This window comes from Alnus glutinosa, chromosome 8, assembly GCF_958979055.1.
Source record: "Alnus glutinosa chromosome 8, dhAlnGlut1.1, whole genome shotgun sequence".
In the NCBI taxonomy this organism is placed as follows: Eukaryota; Viridiplantae; Streptophyta; class Magnoliopsida; order Fagales; family Betulaceae; genus Alnus; species Alnus glutinosa.
In genome coordinates this window covers 6,012,321-6,029,881 of record NC_084893.1, presented here as the reverse complement: position 1 = coordinate 6,029,881, position 17,561 = coordinate 6,012,321, and the positions used below count along the sequence as shown (strand labels likewise).

The window sequence follows — 17,561 nt, the reverse complement described above, 5'->3', positions numbered from 1 at the left end:
TAACGCAGATGTGGCTAGCGCTTTTTCCTGGTCCATTACAAATGGTATCAGAGCCACCTAGTAACGCCAGGCCATTGGGTACTGGAGCACCGCATGATGTGACCATAATGAGGACGTCATAGGTTTAAGAGGGAGAGTTTGTAACACCAATGTCCCGCATTGGGAAGATAAGAAGTAGTCAATATAGAGTGGGAGATTTATAAAGATAATCATAGTACTAAGTCTCACATTACCTAGTTACTAGGTGAAATTGGGCTTTATAAGAAATTTTAGGGAAGTTCCAAATTAACTAGTATTTTTGGGGTGATAGTGCAGATGTGACTATCGCTTTTTCTTGCGCCATTACATATTGTCATTAGTGTTATGCAAGTAAAAATTGATATGTAGTTTTTGCTTGCAATAATGTACTTTCTATGCATCAATATCGTTGCACAAAGTTCACAGACGATCTAAAGTTAATCACCCATGGAATGGTCTAAACTTAACCATTCATGGGATGATCTAAAAGGTTTAAAGGAAGTCGGGTATGGTCTAAAGTTAACCATTGCTTGGATGATTTAAAGTTAACAAAGTTTCTTGAAAAAACGGACAACTCTAACAAAAGAAAAAACTCCATTGACTCTTTGTTGATTGATGGCACTTTCTCTACCAAACGACACGAGATCAATGAGCACATTGTTCGGTTTTATAAGAGGAAGGGGAGGTGTTGGAGGTAGTCAAAGGCACCGGGACCTGACAAATACTCTATGGCTTTCTTCCAAGCTTGTTGGGATGTGTCTTTTAAGAGGACATTATGGTCTTTCATGATTCGTGATTTCCATGCCAAAAGTAAGTTTGGAAGGAGCCTTAATGCCACATTCATCGCCCTCATTCCAAAGATTTCGGGGGTTGTTGACCCAAAGGAATTCTGCCCGACTAGCCTAGTGAATAGTATTTACAAAATTATTGCTAAGATTCTTACTAACAGGCTTAAGATTGTGTTGGAGAAGATTTTCTAAGTCGCAAAATGCATTCAAGTGAGGAAAGTAGATACTAGATCATGTTCTTATTGCCTTTGGATGCCTTGATAGTGTAATTAAATTTGGGGAGTCTAAGTGTACTCTACAAGATGGGCTTAGAAAAGCCTATGATCATGTTAATTGGGATTTCCTGTTGTACAAGCTGAGGATGAGTGGTTAAAGGGGGGAAATGGTGTTCATGGATAGCTCATTGTATCTCCTCGATGCGTTTTTTGGTTTTGGCGAATGGCACTCCCATCGGGCTTTTTTAGTAGTTCCCCTGGCTTGAGACAAAGGGACCCTCTCCTTTATTGTTTGTCATTGTGATGATGGCTTTGGGTAGGATGATTTCTGCAACAGTGAGTGGGAGTCTGTTGACTGGCTTTTTTGTTAAAGGGATTGATGTATCTCTCTTTATTAATTCAATTTTTACTTTATTCATTTAATTAATATTCAATTCACAATTACAAACCAAAGGGAAGGGCTTCTATTAGAATCCTTATCTAAATTCACAGTATTAGATATTAATTAGATATATCTCTAGTTCATATATAACAAATAAATATCTTATATCACATATACATGTGTTTATTCCATAACGTATCTTACATCAATGTCCCTTGTCAAGTTGAAAATGATGTATTTGTCTAAATGTGGTAGGGTTACCCTTATTAAGAGCACACTTTCCAACTTGCCTACATACTTCATGTCCCTTTTCCCTCTCCCTGTGGATGTTGCAAACCGTGTTGAGATGATCCAACGAGATTTCTTATGGGGTGGGCTAGCCGAAGAATTCAAATTTCATCTGGTAAGTTGGTCCAAGGTTTGCTTTCTGATCATTGAGGGAGGTTTGGGGGTTCAAAACTTGTTGATGTTCAATCGTGCTCTCTTAGAGAAATGGGTATTATGGGCATGAGAAAAAGGCTTGATGGAAAATTGAGGTGGACTCCAAATTTGGTAATTTGTGGGGTGGATAGTGTTCTAATGAGCCTCTTGGGGTGCATGGAGTGGGGTTGTGGAAGAATATTAGGAAGGGTTTGGAGAAGTTTTCAACTCATACAAGATTTGATGAGGGAGATGGCTCCAAGGCCAATCTCTGGCATGATCTTTCGTGTGGAGACAAGGTCCTAAAGGCTTGCCAGTTTTATGTGGTATTGCTTGCGCGAATGATGCATCTGTAGCGACTCATTTGGGGATTTCTGGTGGCTCCAAGTAGTGGAACGTAAGCTTTGCTAGAGTGGCTCATGACTAAGAGGTAATTGTCTTCGACTTGTTCTACAGTTTGTTGGATTCAGTTAGAGTGAGATGGGAAGGTGTAGATAAACTTTGGCAGGCCCCCTCTAAAAGAGGGTGTTTCGATGTTGGACCTTCTACAGTATCTTGGGTTACAGTGACGGCTTTCTTTTCCCTTGGAAGAATATTTGGCGGACTAAAGCTCCTTTGAGGGCTATTTTATTGAAAGAACGACCTTTTGGGCAATGAGGAGCTTTTTAAAAAGGTACTCACATTCTTTTACATGATCAAGAGTTGTTAATTAAAGGATATTATTCTAAAAGCAAGCTTATTTTTAAAGGTACACAGATAGGCTCACAAGCACACTGTATAACCTTTCTAAGCCGAGGACTAACCCATTCCACTTGCAAATATAATTTGTATTTACAAAAAGTGCAGTGTACACGGCAAAGAAAAGAAAGTGCTCAAGGAAATGGAATGTTCAAGGAAGGACCAAGAGTCCATGTGGTACAACAAAGGAAAAGAAGTAGAAGGCTCGGAGACTTAAGCTTTTAGTATTATTGTTGGATTCTCCTGTGTAAGACATGCAGTAGTTGGATTTGTGGCTCCTATATTGTAGAGAAAAATGATATGGCATGTGTCATATTAAAGTTATATATTTTATGACACTTGTGTCAAATAAAATGGTGTTATGATTCATGAAGTTATAGTACCATGTTACTTTTAAAATGTGAGTTTGTGGTTTCATGAGTTAACGTGTATTCATGTTTATTGTGCTCTGGTACTTCTATATTTTGTGGTGATCATATAGTACAATTTTTTTTTTTATTATTATTTTTTAAAAAAAAATCCGCATAAAAGCTTGGAAGCAACCCATTTGGCAAGATTGTGCACAGAGGAGTTGATACTACGGTGGATTCAAGACAGTCCAAGATGAAATTTTGCTGAGGTGGTGGGGGATATCTCTGACAATAGATGCGATTTGCAAGTCCAAGGAATCACTTTCTATAATTTTTTAATACATTGTCATTCAACTAAAAGGTATACATTTTTAAAACTATCCTGCTTAACCTAAACTCAGATAAAGAAATGAAAAAATTGTATTATTTTTTCAAATAAAGGAAAAGATAAGTGAGGAAAGTCTTAAAATTATGTCCATCTACCTTTTAAAGTGAACAATATTTTAAGATATTCAAATAAAATAGAGGACCAGCAACATGGTACGGAAGAAGTATTTTTTAAAAATGTTAGAAATAGTTTACCAGTATTCCCATGTCATGTCCTTCAATCGTGCTTCAAGCTTCTGGAAAAGGGAAGTTCTCTCAAAATCTTGCTTGTTATGAGTCGGTTCAATGAAATTTGCTTCCAATACACCTAAAATAACATTATTGATCATTAGACACCTCAAAACTCCAATCTTAAACATAATAAACCTCCAAACAGAAAAAATTTGATATAAAGAGGGCTCTTGCAGCCTTTACCAACAACCCCTCTACCCCGACTGTCTTGATAGCTCACAACCTGCCAAAATGGCTGCAAGAAAAGAGAAAAAGGAAAAGATTTAAGTGCACCATTACAACTGGAAAATATGGCATGGTAAAGGATTTTTTTGGGAGGACAGAAAGTTGAACATTCACCCGACAAAAGTATGAAACAGCCACACACTTGGATATTGGGAGGAGGACAGAAAGTTGAACATTCTCACTGTCTAATTACGACAATAATCAGTAGAGCGTAACCATGATCACAACAACAACAACAACAACAACCAATGTCTTTCCACTGAATAGCAACTCCTCTCAACAGGGACATAGGGTGAAGTCAAAGGTTTGATCCTGAATGAGTGTCTGTGCAACACCCTTGTTCCATATTGGAAAGTGAGAGGTAACCTACATAGAATTTGTGGTTTATAAAGATAGTCATGAGTGTTAAGTCCCGCATTGCTTAGTTACTAGGTGGAACTGGGATTTATAAAGGATTTTAAGGAAGCTCCAAATTTACAAGTCCTTTGGAATGATAGCGCAAATGTGACCAGCACTTTTCCTTGGGTCGTTACAAATAGTATCAGAACCACCTAGTAACGTTGCGCCATGTGATATTGGAGCACTACAAGACGTGGCCCTGACAAGAACGTCAAGGATTTAAGGGGGGAGAGTTTGTAACACTCATGTCTCATATTGGGAAGATGAGGAGTAGCCCACATAAAGTGGGTAGTTTATAAAGATAGTCATTAGTACTAAGTCCCACATTGCTTTATTACTAGATGGAACTGGACTTCATAAAGAATTTTAAGGAAGCTCCGAATTGACTAGTCTTTTTGGGGTGATAGAGCAGATGTGGCTAACGTTTTTCCCTGGGTTACTACAGCCTAAGCTTCATTTGCCTATCTTATTCAAACTAACAATAATAATAATAATAATAATGACGATGACAACAACGACAACGATAATAATAACAACAATAATGTAAATAGTCTATTACATTTTTCTGAATGTAACCGAGTGGTAGGGAATTTTAATATCATAACAGTTTCACTATTGCATTAACAAAGCGAGACACTAATGGAAAGTGAAACTCATTTTCTTAAAAGGTTACTACCAGAATTAGACGATTCTTATGGTAGACATTGAATCCGTGAAAACCCACATGTGGAGCTTCTTTAAGAAATCCAATTGAAGTTATAACTTGACCCTGCACAATCACACAATAGAGATGCAATGTAAATGATAGCCACTGCATATGTCAACCACCAAAAAGCGAAAGCCAATATGAAAGTGCGTCACATGTAGGTCAATGCATGCATTGACCAAATTAAAATTAGAAAAAAAAGGGAGATGGAAAGAAAGGTCACACGTCAATTCCACAGGGGTGTGTGTGTCCCATTCGCCTAAAGTAAAAAAAGTATAAACAAACTATCTACCAGGAGTTATATAAAAAATGATTTCCTTCAAGTACAAATAGACCTTTTAAGCAAATATGGATTTTAACAACTAAGAAACTGTTTAGACCTACAGCAAGGCCAGGGAAAGGAATGGCTCATCCAGTTCTGTTCGACTATTGGTAGAAGCAGTTGATGAGGATACCATGCACATTGTCGGCACTTGACAAGAGATATGATCTCAACATATAAAATTCACAAAACTCAATATTTTAAATGAAGACCAAGAAGAGTAAGCAGATAAGAAAGTAGCTGACAAAAATTTAATACAACCTCCACACATCCACCACAATGAGGTTTGTACAAGATGCATTCTGGAAATTTGAGATCATTGGCAATATTATGATGCTCAACAACTCGCCCTCGCAATATAATGTTGAATGTTTCAGGTACTCGCAAGTACAAGATGGACAGGTACACCTGTGGAACATGAGGAAACTATACTAAGCAAAAATTGATTTCTTGTACATTTGATTTAGGTATATAACTTTTGTAATAGGTTTACACGGAGAGAGTAATGGAATTGGTTGGCAATGTGCTGTTCATTCATTGTCTTCCAAGCAGGGACTGTGTCAATTTTCTTGGTCTCCCCACTAACACGAATATCCTGCAAGCACCAAGTCAAAGGATGCCCCCTCATCAGAAAAGATGCCAAGGAAGTGGGGTACCAACAAAAAAGGCAAAAGAAATATCAACCTCAGGATCTGATACAAAGTCAAGTTCCACATCCCCATCATCATTGAACCATAAATTGTAGATAATAACCTTTGTTCCATGAGCCCCAATGTCATCAAACTGCCATCAATTGAGGTAAACGTGAAATAAAGCTTGACAAGGACTCTAAAAGCTAGGAAAACTACAAGAAACATCAATGCAATTGCTTTCAACTACATTATGTGACAAGTGGGAAAATTTGGTAATTAAACAACTTCACAGAACAAGCCCCATCTTCTTAGACATAAATTATATTTTAGTAAAATTCACCATTATGGCCAGCGAGCTTAGTGTCAAACCATACTTCATCCAATAAGAATTGGGTGGAGGGAGATCAAGACTCACTAGGTGTGCAAATAACTTAAAGATAAAAGTTACTACTAAAAAAAAAGTAGAATTCACCATTATGAATCCAATAGGTGGCTTGAGTAAAACCAGTGTAATCTACCAAATAAACCTATTAAAATATTTACATTTTATATTGTCAATCAGTGACAGCATACAGATGAAGTGTGGAAAAGATCAAGTTGCAACAGAAGAAAACTCTGAATGAGCTTACTTGCTTTAAAAGCTCTGCTTCTGTCAAAAATGGAGACCACTGCAACAGCATGGAAAGGTTAGACATAGAATGTTCTTTGCCATGTAATATTTCCAGTGTGCCAGTAGATGTATTAAATTCATAATCCACCTGCAATCGACAAGGCGGGTTACAAAGTAAGAGGTGGGTTACAAAGTAAGAGAAACCACAGCATAGATAGGATACTAGAACAAGCTGCACCATAACAGTCCACAAAACCAGAAACCAGACAATAATTGACATCTACTAAGACTTTGAGATCTAATATTTACTAGCATCCAACAGGATACTCCCCCAGGCCAATCAAATGTTAAAAGATAACCTCATTCCGTTGTGAAAATCAAGTACAGCAGATTGTGTTACCTGAATAAACTTATGGCATTCTAAGGCACATTGCATAACCACACATCAAATAAACACATCTATTGCTCATACTCCCATTTATATAGGGCACAAAAGGAAAAGGTTTAAAGGAATGGGAGGTTCGGCAGGGTGTCCCTCCGTAGTTGTAAAACAATGACCCAACTAAAATCTTATTATAGAGCAATGAAACTCACCATGGGTACTACTATTCTGTCATGGCCTGTTCGTGTCAAAAATGTATAAGAGAGGAGACCAATGCTTTGAGTCAATGTCCTGATTATGGAATACACTGATATTAGCTGACAAGAATTTCGAACTACCAGCAACATTAAAAAGAAAAAAGAAAAAAAAAATCTATATCATATATAAATATTGTGACTTTTGGCATGTATAATTTCACTCATCATTTTTTAAAAGGGTATAAAAATGGATATTTTACAGTTTGAATTACATGGAAATATAAACAAACAAAAAAAGCAAGAGATCTGAAAGTCATAGAATCATTGAATGTGTGAAAAATAAGATGGACACCAAGGGACTAAAAGAATTATATTTTCTTGAAGGTCAAATTTACTGAATAATCTAGAGTTAAAAGAGTACACTGTTTTGTGTGCTTGAGAGACTTCTGATTCTTTCTTTCATTGTTTCCACGAAAAAAAAAGGAAAAAAAATGAAAAGGATTAATCTTATCTCACATTTAACATGGCACCAAAGCAAAAAAATCCCTGGATTTTCTGGCACACAGTTGCCATTTTGAACTCCACCTTAGTGTATCCATAAACTCATTAATCACTTAAAAGATGGAATAAAAAAATCTAAACCATACAGGCCACAGGTTTCTAATAATATTTTGATCAATTAAATGCGTTTCAATTCATTAAAACTAGAGTATGGTGAGAGAGAGAGACCTGAAGAAATATTTCAGGAAAATTGTTTTATTTATTCACATAATATTCCCTTATAAATATGGTTATAAATTGATAAAGGTTTCATGGGAAATAAGAGACAAAGACCCATCCCCTGGCAAACTTAAGAAGCTGGTTTATATTTTAAAGTATACATATGCTCCCCTCTGCGCTTTTTTTTTTGAAATATATATATATATACACACGTGTGTGTGTGTTTATAAGTAAGGCAATATGGCTCATATCCGGGTCACCATGAAGTCACTAAACACAAAAAGTTCAATGCATAATGTTGAAAAGAGTCACTTTCGAATAGAAACCTGTTACTCAGGTGACGGCTGAAGACAATAACATCTGCGCCAAGTCTCATCGTACTAGTCTTGAAGCCATTTCCATCTGGAAGGCTACAAGTAAACCAATAAATATGAAAGAAGATAATCACAAGAAACTGTAGAGTGATTGCTACTATTCATACATTGTCCAATGGCTGATTTAGATTTCTTGTCTGAAAACCCAAAACTCATACAACGCCTCATTGCTACAGGATCCATTCCACCACCATCATCTAATGACAAGAAAACAGATTTTAGATACCGAAGAGTTAGCAAAAATATTCCAGTACAGAATTTACTGGTGAGGACTACAAGATCACAGTAACAATTATATTCTGATTGATAAAAAAATTTCAAACACATGATACCTTGGATTAACAGTGCTGGACTTCCATCCTTTGGATTTGTGGTTTTATCTACAAGGACAAAAGAAGCTCCATTTTGGATCTATCCATTTAAGAAAAGAAGGAACAGTCAAATGCATAACAAGGATATCATAGTTTGAGACATAAAGCAAAAACAAAATCACACCACAGGCAACTAAAATCTAGAGCATACACAATCCTGCAACAGCCATAACAAATACCATTGTATGTGATAAAAATGAACATAACTGAAAATATCTTGTCTTTTAATGTAGCAGTGTTCACTTTTATAATAAAATCTCATACAAAACATCAAAGAGATAAAATTTTAAACTGGCCAAGTAAACGCTTAAGCAGAAGCTCATGACCTTAGAGGCTTCCATTCCCCCACACCCCTACAAGTAACCAAAATAGGTATTATGCATGGCATTAGCGTAGTGTGATAGGATGATTTTTATGTCTCCTAGATAGTACCACCATATTTCAGCCCCATCCGCAGCATTGCTAAATCAAAGATAAACCTTCTTCACTCTTATTTTCCACTGCCTAATTTTTTATTTTTATTTTTTACTGCTGTTCACATAGATGTCCAAGGCATACTGATGCAGAAATTGACGGAGTCGTGTCCTACATCACCAGTAGTGTGTTAGCTCAACCACCACAAGCAGTTCCGTGTCAACGAGAATTTGCATTCATCAAGGAGTTCCATGTCTGCTAGAATTCGAATTATCATCAACAAGCAATGCAGATGATGTTTTTTTAAGAAATATGAAGTCTGGAAGATATTGTATGATGCTGTACGAAGTCTATGGGGGAATGGGAATTCTTGTGCATTCAGATTATGTTGTTAGAGTCACATTGTAGTTTAATGAATGAATGAGAATTATTCTAGCTTTTTCCGAGCTTTCTTAGAGATAAGATTTCTCTTTTTGAGGTGTGATTCATCTCTCCCTTGGTGGTGAGACTCTACCTAAACCCCATTATTGACTAGTGAGACTTTCTTCAACATGGAATTTATCTTCATTTTCTGTTGTCCTTCTTCGTGTTGCATCAACTACGAGATTTCTCTTTTTGAGGTGTAATTCCTCTTCCTTTCAGTAGTAAGACTCTACTACAACTCATTGTTGGTCAGTGAGACTCTGTTCAACATGCTATATATCTTTATTTTCTGTTGTCCTCCTTTTGTCCTGCGTCACATACTCAGCAAAATAATTCTAATGTCACACAAAGATGTACCTAACAAAAACCAGAAATAAATAATCTACTCAGCCTCTTTTATTTTTTGTTTTTTAAAAAGAACTAAAAAGAGAGCAAAAGCTTAAGACTAAGAAAGTAATTATCTCAACCTATAAGTCTGACCATAATATGAACAAAAAACCATCCAAAAGAAAATCCAAGTACACTATTATCTTTTAAAAAAAAAATCGCAACACTAGAAGGCTTACACACCCTAGCACCACAGGGAACAAAAACAACAATGTAAAGTACGCAAATTCAAGTTAAAAAGTTCACCTCATCAACTGCATTGTCAAGCAGTTCCGCTACAGCTGCAAACAGGAAGCAACCAGAAAAAGGGCAGTAATGCAAGGTGCCATAAATCCACCAATCATAGTTATAAGCACAATTACTGAAACAAACAAAATTGATTAGCTGCACACACCGCCAAAGGCCCACTTATGTGAAGTGGCATTTGAATGAAGGAACAACGGATGGACATGTAGATAGTTTTTGCCATCTGTATTACAAAAAAGAAAGCATAAAATGTAAAAGAACAATATATCAAGCTTTCATAAACACTGATGAAGATGTTACTGTGCACAGCGCACGAGGGTTTATCACAATCATCCGATGGAAAAGCCCGAGCTAGGAAATATCTAAAACCAGAACATTCATATAGAGCTGCATTACAACCACAGCATTTCAGTGGTCCACTAACAGTTTATTAGGACCCAATCATGAGATGGCATACAATTTTAAAGACCAAAAATCAGCAAAACACCACATGCATGTCCAGCAAACATTAATATGTTATATCTGACAGGAGATTACTTTGAAGTGAGACTTTAGAACCAATCCCATCATCGTAGTTCCCAGCTTTCCAGAATTGCCTACAAAGAGGTGCAGAACACGTAGGTGATGTGGAAGGAAGGCTTGTATCATCCACTGAAGACTGCCCTTGATCCAATATTCTAGAGCTACTTTTACCGGTACTTAAAGCATTTGCGCTTCTATTCTCTTCAGATTCTTGCCTTCTACATTGGGTTTCATATTTTTGGCGCTTCACTAGTTGAACCTTATTCTCTTTCTGTTGTATTCTGCCCCCAACAACACCAGGCTCCAACTTAACAGCTTTCACATTAAGATGTCCGCATTCATCATCACTAGATAAGTCCACAACGTCTATAAAGCTCATCTTGAGCACTGTAAAATAAATTAAATTCACAACTGGTTACAATCAGTGACAGTAAGTAAAGAAAACAAAGCTCCATCAGGTATGCATGATATAAAGATCAATCAGCTTAGAGAGCAATGGGACAGTACATACTAAAGCATGGTTTATCCCACAAATGCTCCAAATTTTGTTATCATAAGTGGAAATTCCAACCCCATTTTCTAGTGCTTTGGGATTTTCACTGTTTTCAAGAGAAAAATACCGTCAACTGTTGGTTACCACCCTATATATAGGATAATCTTCAATATATTTGTACATTTCTACGAAAAGAAAATTAAGAATACAACCGCCAAACCAACTCCACTAGTAGAAATGCCTTTACCTCCATTGACACCGTTGGCACCCATTTTCCAGACATTTGGAGACATTAAGATCTACAGATTAGATTAATTTAAATTTGTTTCTTACTTAAGAGATTCACTAATTAACCTTTTTAGTCTTTTTTTTTTTTTTTTATCAAGGACAATCAAACCGGGATCCTCCTCCATCACGGGCACCTTAAAGATGAACTCTATCAACTGCTTCCATGTTCATCTAGTTCGTCTTCGTCGTTAATAAATCAAGCTCTTGTTGGTAAAGCACCACTCCGGCCTCGTGGCACAAGTGCTTAGGTCATCCAGCTTTTCACACCGTTCAATGTGCCCTATCTCAATTTAAGCTTCCAGTTATTTCCAATAAGGCATCTCCTTTTTGCTCAGCATGTGCTCAAGCAAAGGGACATCAATTGCCATTCTATCCTTCTATTTCTAAAGTTTGTCAACCTTTACAATTAATTCATTCTGATGTATGGGGACCATCCCCAACTATTTCAGTCAATGAACATCGTTATTATATATCTTTTATTGATGTTTTCACTAGATATACATGGGTTTTTCCCTATTCAAGCAAAGTCTGATGTCATGCAAACTTTTCTTCATGTTCAAGTCATGGTTGAACGTTTACTTAATCATAAAATCATTTTTTTGATAAGTACAAATCATTAGTGTTCAATCTGACTGGGGTGGCGAGTATCGTAATGTCCATAAATACTTTCAATCCATTGGTATTACTCATCGCCTCTCTTGCCCTCACACGCATCAACAACAAGGATGTGTTGAACGTAAACACAGACATCTCATTGACACCACGTTGACATTACTCATTGACAGTCATCTTCCCCAAAAATTTTGGGATGAAGCTTGTCTTACATCATGCTACCAAATTAATCGCATGCCAACTCCTTTGTTACAAAATCAATCCCCCTTTGAAAAACTTTTCACACAACACCCGACTACACCTTCCTAAAAATCTTCGAGTGTGCTTGTTATCCAAATTTTCATCCTTATAATTCTCATAAATTTTCTCCTCGTTCAAAGGAACGTGTCTTTCTCGGGTATACCCAGCATCACAAATGCTATATATGCCTCCATCTTGAATCCAGCCGAATGTACATCTCTAGAGATGTCATCTTCCATGAAGACCAGTTCCCCTTTGCCACTGTCTCTACTAGTCTTGAGTCTTCCCAATCATCTCACCCTAATGTCCTTCCTCCTCATTCTTCTTCCACTACAATTCCACCAGATCCTCCTTCTAGATTGACTTCTCCTCTTGTTCACTCCCGGTCGTCTACTGGTCCCTCAACTCATTCTCCAGCAGTTTCCAGCATGCCTTGTTCCAGTTCCTATGCAGATCCACCTCCTGCTCAAGTACATCCTATGAGAACCAGGTCACTAAACAACATTGTCAAGCAACGGCAACTCACAGATGGCAGAATTAGGTATTAGGTTCCTCAAGCTTTAGTGGCAGCACCTACTTCAGCAACTCTTGAACCAACATGCTACTCCAATGCTGTCCATATTCCAAAATGGCGCAATGCTATGCAAACCCAGTTCAATGCACTTCTCCAAAATCAGACTTGGCTCCTTGTTCCTTCCCACTCCTCTCAACATATTGTGGGATGCAAGTGAGCGTTTAAGCTCAAAAGAAAAGCTGATGGTTCCATAGAAGGACACAAAGCTCGCCTTGTAGCAAAAGGTTTTCACCAACAGGCCGGGGTGGATTATGGAGAGACTTACAGCCCAGTTGTCAAGCCTACAACAATCAGGACGATTATATCTCTTGCCTACTCCGCTGGCTGGCACATGAAGCAAATTGACATCCAGAATGCGTTTCTCCATGGTTTTCTTTCTGAAGATGTTTATATGGTGCAACCACCAAGTTTTGTCATCCTAGTTTTCCTAACCATCTTTGTAGACTTAAAAAGGCCATCTACGGCCTCAAACAGGCCCCAAGAGCCTGATTTTCAAGACTTAGTGACAAGCTATTTCAGCTCGGCTTTGTGGGTTCTAAAGCTGATACTTCTCTTTTTCTTTATTGCACCAAGACAATCACCATGTAGCTTCTTATCTATGTTGATGACATAATCATCACAGCCTCAGATCAGGCTGCTATTACTGAACTTTTGCAGCTTCTTAGTGTAGATTTTGCTATTAAAGACTTAGGCAATCTACATTATTTCTTTGGTGTTGAAGTACTCAATCTAGATTCTGGTTTGCTACTTTCTCAGCGCCACTATATCATCGACCTTTTGAAGAAGACTAATATGCATGAAGCAAAACCGATCACCTCTCCAATGGCTTCTTCCTCAGCTCTATCGGTATTCACAGGTAAACCAATGGAAGATCCATCTCTCTACCGTAGTACAGTTGAATCCTTACAGTATCTTTCTCTCACTCGGCCTGACCTAAGTTATACAGTTAACCGTGTGTGTCAATTCATGCATCATCCGCTCAAGCCACATTGGCAAGCTGTTAAAAGAATACTTCGGTACTTGAAGCATACAGTTTCTCATGGTCTTCTTCTTCATCACAACTCTACTAATACTTTACAAGCATACTCCGATGCAGACTGGGCCAAATGTTCAGATGATCGCCGCTCTACAGGTGCCTATTGTGTTTATCTTGGTTCTAATTCAATCTCTTGGAGCTCACGTAAACAACCGATTGTTTCAAGATCATCCACTAAGGCCGAATATAAAGCCATTGCCAATACCACAACCGAACTCCTTTGGATTCGAGCACTTCTTCAAGAACTCGAGATTGGCCACTCTACTCTACCAATACTTTGGTGTGACAATATTGAAGCCACCTACATGTCGGTCAATCCAGTCTTCTATGCACGTACGAAACATGTGGAGATCGACTTTCATTTTGTACGTGACCATGTTGCTGATAAATCCTTGGTTGTTCGGATTGCTCCCCGTTCGGATCAAATTGCTAATGTTCTTACTAAGCCACTTGTTTCCGCCAAGTTTCATAACTTTTGTTACAAGCTCAACGTGCGATCTCCTCCGTTGATCTTACAGGAGGGTATTAATGCAACTCCAACACAAGACTCCAAATCCAAGTATGAGTCTTGTGCGGCACAACTTCATCCAAAGGCTGTTGATAAGAAGATCGCTCTCATTTGAAGTCCTAGTCCTAAGCTAGAGTCCTAAGTTCAATTGTATGCTAAATAGATGAGAGCTAAAGAGTCCTAGATCAAGTCTGTATAGGAGTCTTTGATTATTCTGAACTCTTGTACTTCTCCTATATATATTCAATGAATGCTCAGCTATAGAGCACAGATTCACAGCCATATTATCCTAGTTCTATCACTAGAAAACACAAAGGGCAGTTCGATCTTGCCACAACACACCAAGGTTGATCAAATCTCGCCTCAGAACATAAAGGACAGGCTAGAAAAACACAAATTTGGCAAAATAGCGCCGAAAATAGAGAATGGGATGGAGAACACCAGATTTGGCAAAACAACGCTGGAAAAAAACCCCACAAACTACTGAAATGTCACTGAAAAAAACCAGAAACTCCACCGGAGCTGCTATCTTGTGGTTTTTTGTTGTTTTGTGTTGTTATTTTTGTGGCTTTGTTGCGTAGTTCCTAGGGCTTTTGTCTCCCTGTCGTTTGGTGCATACATCTTGAAGTGGAGACCTTTTTATTCAAGGGCTTTGTTTCTTCTCTTCGACAATTCCAGACCAACATGCAGTGCTCCTCCTCCTTCAATGGCTGCCTACGGTTGTTATTGCAAAGACATCAAGCAGGCTAGCTTCTTGGACAGCTTCAGAAACTGCATCATACGGCCCATTTCTTGATTTTTTGCCCAAAATACAGAGGACCAAGCCTTTTTTTTGCCCATTTCCCAGTTCTTATTTGTTTTATTTTCAAGTACTGTATTTTTGTTTGGGCTTGTTGTTGGAGAGCAAAGCCATAAGAAGTTTTCTCTCCTACTTCACTTAACATCACCCACATCCCACCTCACTCAAAACACTCATATGGAAAACATTTCCCATTTACATTATGTTTCTTTTAACGTAAAATATTTCTCAAAAAATATTTTCGTATTTTCTTCTATTTAGTGCGACTGAAAAGTTTTCATAGTCCACAAAAAATTATATTCAAAGAGCACAAAAAGCAGTTCACACTTCGCTGAAATATAAGCTTTTTTCTGGACCAAGCCTCTACCTCCTAGCCACCTATCCCCTAATTTCTTTGTACTATTACCACCACCTCTGCCACCACTCTTTTGCATTGCCTACCTCCATCAATATCTTGTCCTGTTGTCCATCTCTTTCCTCTATTGCCGCCACAACTTTCTCTCCTTCGCCTTCCCTTGAGCCATTAATCCATGTCGCAATGACCATCTACCTACTTCGCCTTTCCCTGATCCACTAATCCATGCTGCCATCACTATCTTCCTCTCTCTCACTCCTCGCGCCAACTTTTTACAAGTTCTTGTTGAAACTTACATAAAGATTTTTGGTATAACCAAATAATAGATGGTAGGTTAGTTAAAGTTTTGAGAACTATTTTGGAAATTGGGTTTTGGAATGTTAGTGATAAGGTTTTTAACTCCAACTCAACGACTCAAGACTCATCAACTGAAGATAATCACCAAAGGATTCACGGCTGCTCAACTAAGGATAAAGATAGAATTTGTAAACCTAATCTTCAAGACTTACACTTGAACTCAAACACTAAGAGACAATAGTCGATTATCTCTTGTTAGCTAGATAAGTTTAAATTGTACTCTATCTTTATCGTCTATCTCCTGCTACAATGATGCAGAAGTTGTATTTCATTCTACTTGTAAATCTTCTTCTATATATACAAACAAGCCTATGCTCTATTCAAGCAAGGCAAACAAACTGTAAATTCAGATCTTCTATATGGTATCAAAGAATACACCGACTAACGTCAATATTCCTTCCGCTTCTACCACTCCAATGGCTGCCATCCCAAACGGAATTCCAATCACAGTTGCTAACCCACCCGCACCTCCACCTCTCATTACCTTCAACCATTTCAACCCTCTAAAGCTTACACCTGGCAACTACAACTATTGGCTTCTTCAAATCGTTCCACACCTCAAGGGTGGAAATCTGTTCGGATATGTGGATGGTACACATTGTTCTCCACCACCAACGCTAGTTACTTCTACGGATGGGGTTGTTTTAGTCAGCCCAATCCAAATTTTCTTCACTGACAGATGCATGACTAGTTGATCCTTGGCGCCATTAATTCCTCCCTCTCGGAGAATATGCTCTCTCATGTCACTCGTTGTGCCACCTCCAGAGACGCATGGCTAACTCTGTAAACTTTATTTGCTTCCCAATCACGAGCACGAACGTTGAGCATGCACTTTCAATTGGTTACCCTCAAGAAGGGCAACTCCTCTGTCACGGATTATTACCAACAGTTTCAGCAACTTGCTGATTCGCTAGATGCAATGAATAAACCACTCAACAACTATGAAATGGTCTCCTTTCTCCTAGCTGGTCTTGGTTCTGAATATGATCCGTTTGTCACATCCGTTCAAACACAAGTTGAACCTCTGCCCGTTGAGGAACTTTATGGCCACTTATTAGCGCATGAATTGTGGCCGGACCATCAAAACACTTCCATTGATCTCTCTCTTTCAGGTGCCAACATTGCATCTCAAGGACAATACCGTGGAGGCCGTGGCCAGTCACACGGCTCCTTCTCTGGTCGTGGCTCCCCTCCTCAGCAACCACCCCACTTCAACCGCAGTAGGGGACGTGGTTTTCCCTCCACTGGCTACGGCCCCTCCATCAATCGGTTCTCCAGTAATCACCCACTATGCCAGATATGCAACAAACTCGGTCATCGTGCCATCAACTGTTACTCCAGGTTTTATAACACCTATTCCAATGATAACTCTTCCCAGATGCAGGCTTATCTCTCTGCTCCAGCATCCACTTCAAATTCAAATTGGTACCCTGACTTGAGTGCTACCCATCACCTAACCTCGGACTTGGCCAACCTCAACATTTTGGCTGCAAACTTTTTTTTTTTATAAGTAATTGCAATTTATTCAAAATAAACGCAGAGGGGCGCAACCCTTATACACGGGAAGTATACAAGGAAGCCCCTAAAAGGGACGAACAAAGAATAAATTTAAAAAATCTACATAAGTAAAAACATTCAAACTATGATGGGACACTATCCAATTATATAACATATTGAACAACCGCTTCCCTAGCTTCACCATAAATGTCTCTACATCTTCAAGGAGCCGCGCAGTTTGCTCCCGCCAAATACACCACAATGAGCACAGATGAGCTAACCGCCAAGCTTCTTTAGCACAACCATACCCAATCGCCGCCCCCCAACTATTCAACAACTCCAA

At 38.4% G+C, this 17,561-nt stretch overlaps 1 protein-coding gene and 1 pseudogene across 1 annotated transcript in view; one reads left to right on the top strand and one right to left on the bottom strand.

Annotated features, from left to right (window-relative positions):
- The window catches only part of LOC133876512 (protein MICRORCHIDIA 6-like), a 52,121-nt gene that overhangs the window by 15,650 nt on the left and 18,910 nt on the right, over positions 1–17,561 (bottom strand). The window contains exons 2-15 of the mRNA XM_062314800.1: positions 10,475–10,846; positions 10,086–10,160; positions 9,938–9,972; positions 8,429–8,507; positions 8,204–8,293; positions 8,049–8,124; positions 7,018–7,096; positions 6,443–6,571; positions 5,866–5,964; positions 5,675–5,776; positions 5,443–5,589; positions 4,830–4,922; positions 3,713–3,764; positions 3,494–3,605 (exon numbers count right to left, since the gene is read on the bottom strand). Of these exons, the coding sequence (XP_062170784.1) occupies positions 3,494–3,605; positions 3,713–3,764; positions 4,830–4,922; positions 5,443–5,589; positions 5,675–5,776; positions 5,866–5,964; positions 6,443–6,571; positions 7,018–7,096; positions 8,049–8,124; positions 8,204–8,293; positions 8,429–8,507; positions 9,938–9,972; positions 10,086–10,160; positions 10,475–10,838 (1,532 nt within the window). The 5' untranslated portion in view covers positions 10,839–10,846. The remainder of the gene's footprint in view (positions 1–3,493; positions 3,606–3,712; positions 3,765–4,829; positions 4,923–5,442; positions 5,590–5,674; positions 5,777–5,865; positions 5,965–6,442; positions 6,572–7,017; positions 7,097–8,048; positions 8,125–8,203; positions 8,294–8,428; positions 8,508–9,937; positions 9,973–10,085; positions 10,161–10,474; positions 10,847–17,561) is intronic.
- On the top strand, positions 16,650–16,780 carry LOC133876601 (small nucleolar RNA Z247; annotated as a pseudogene).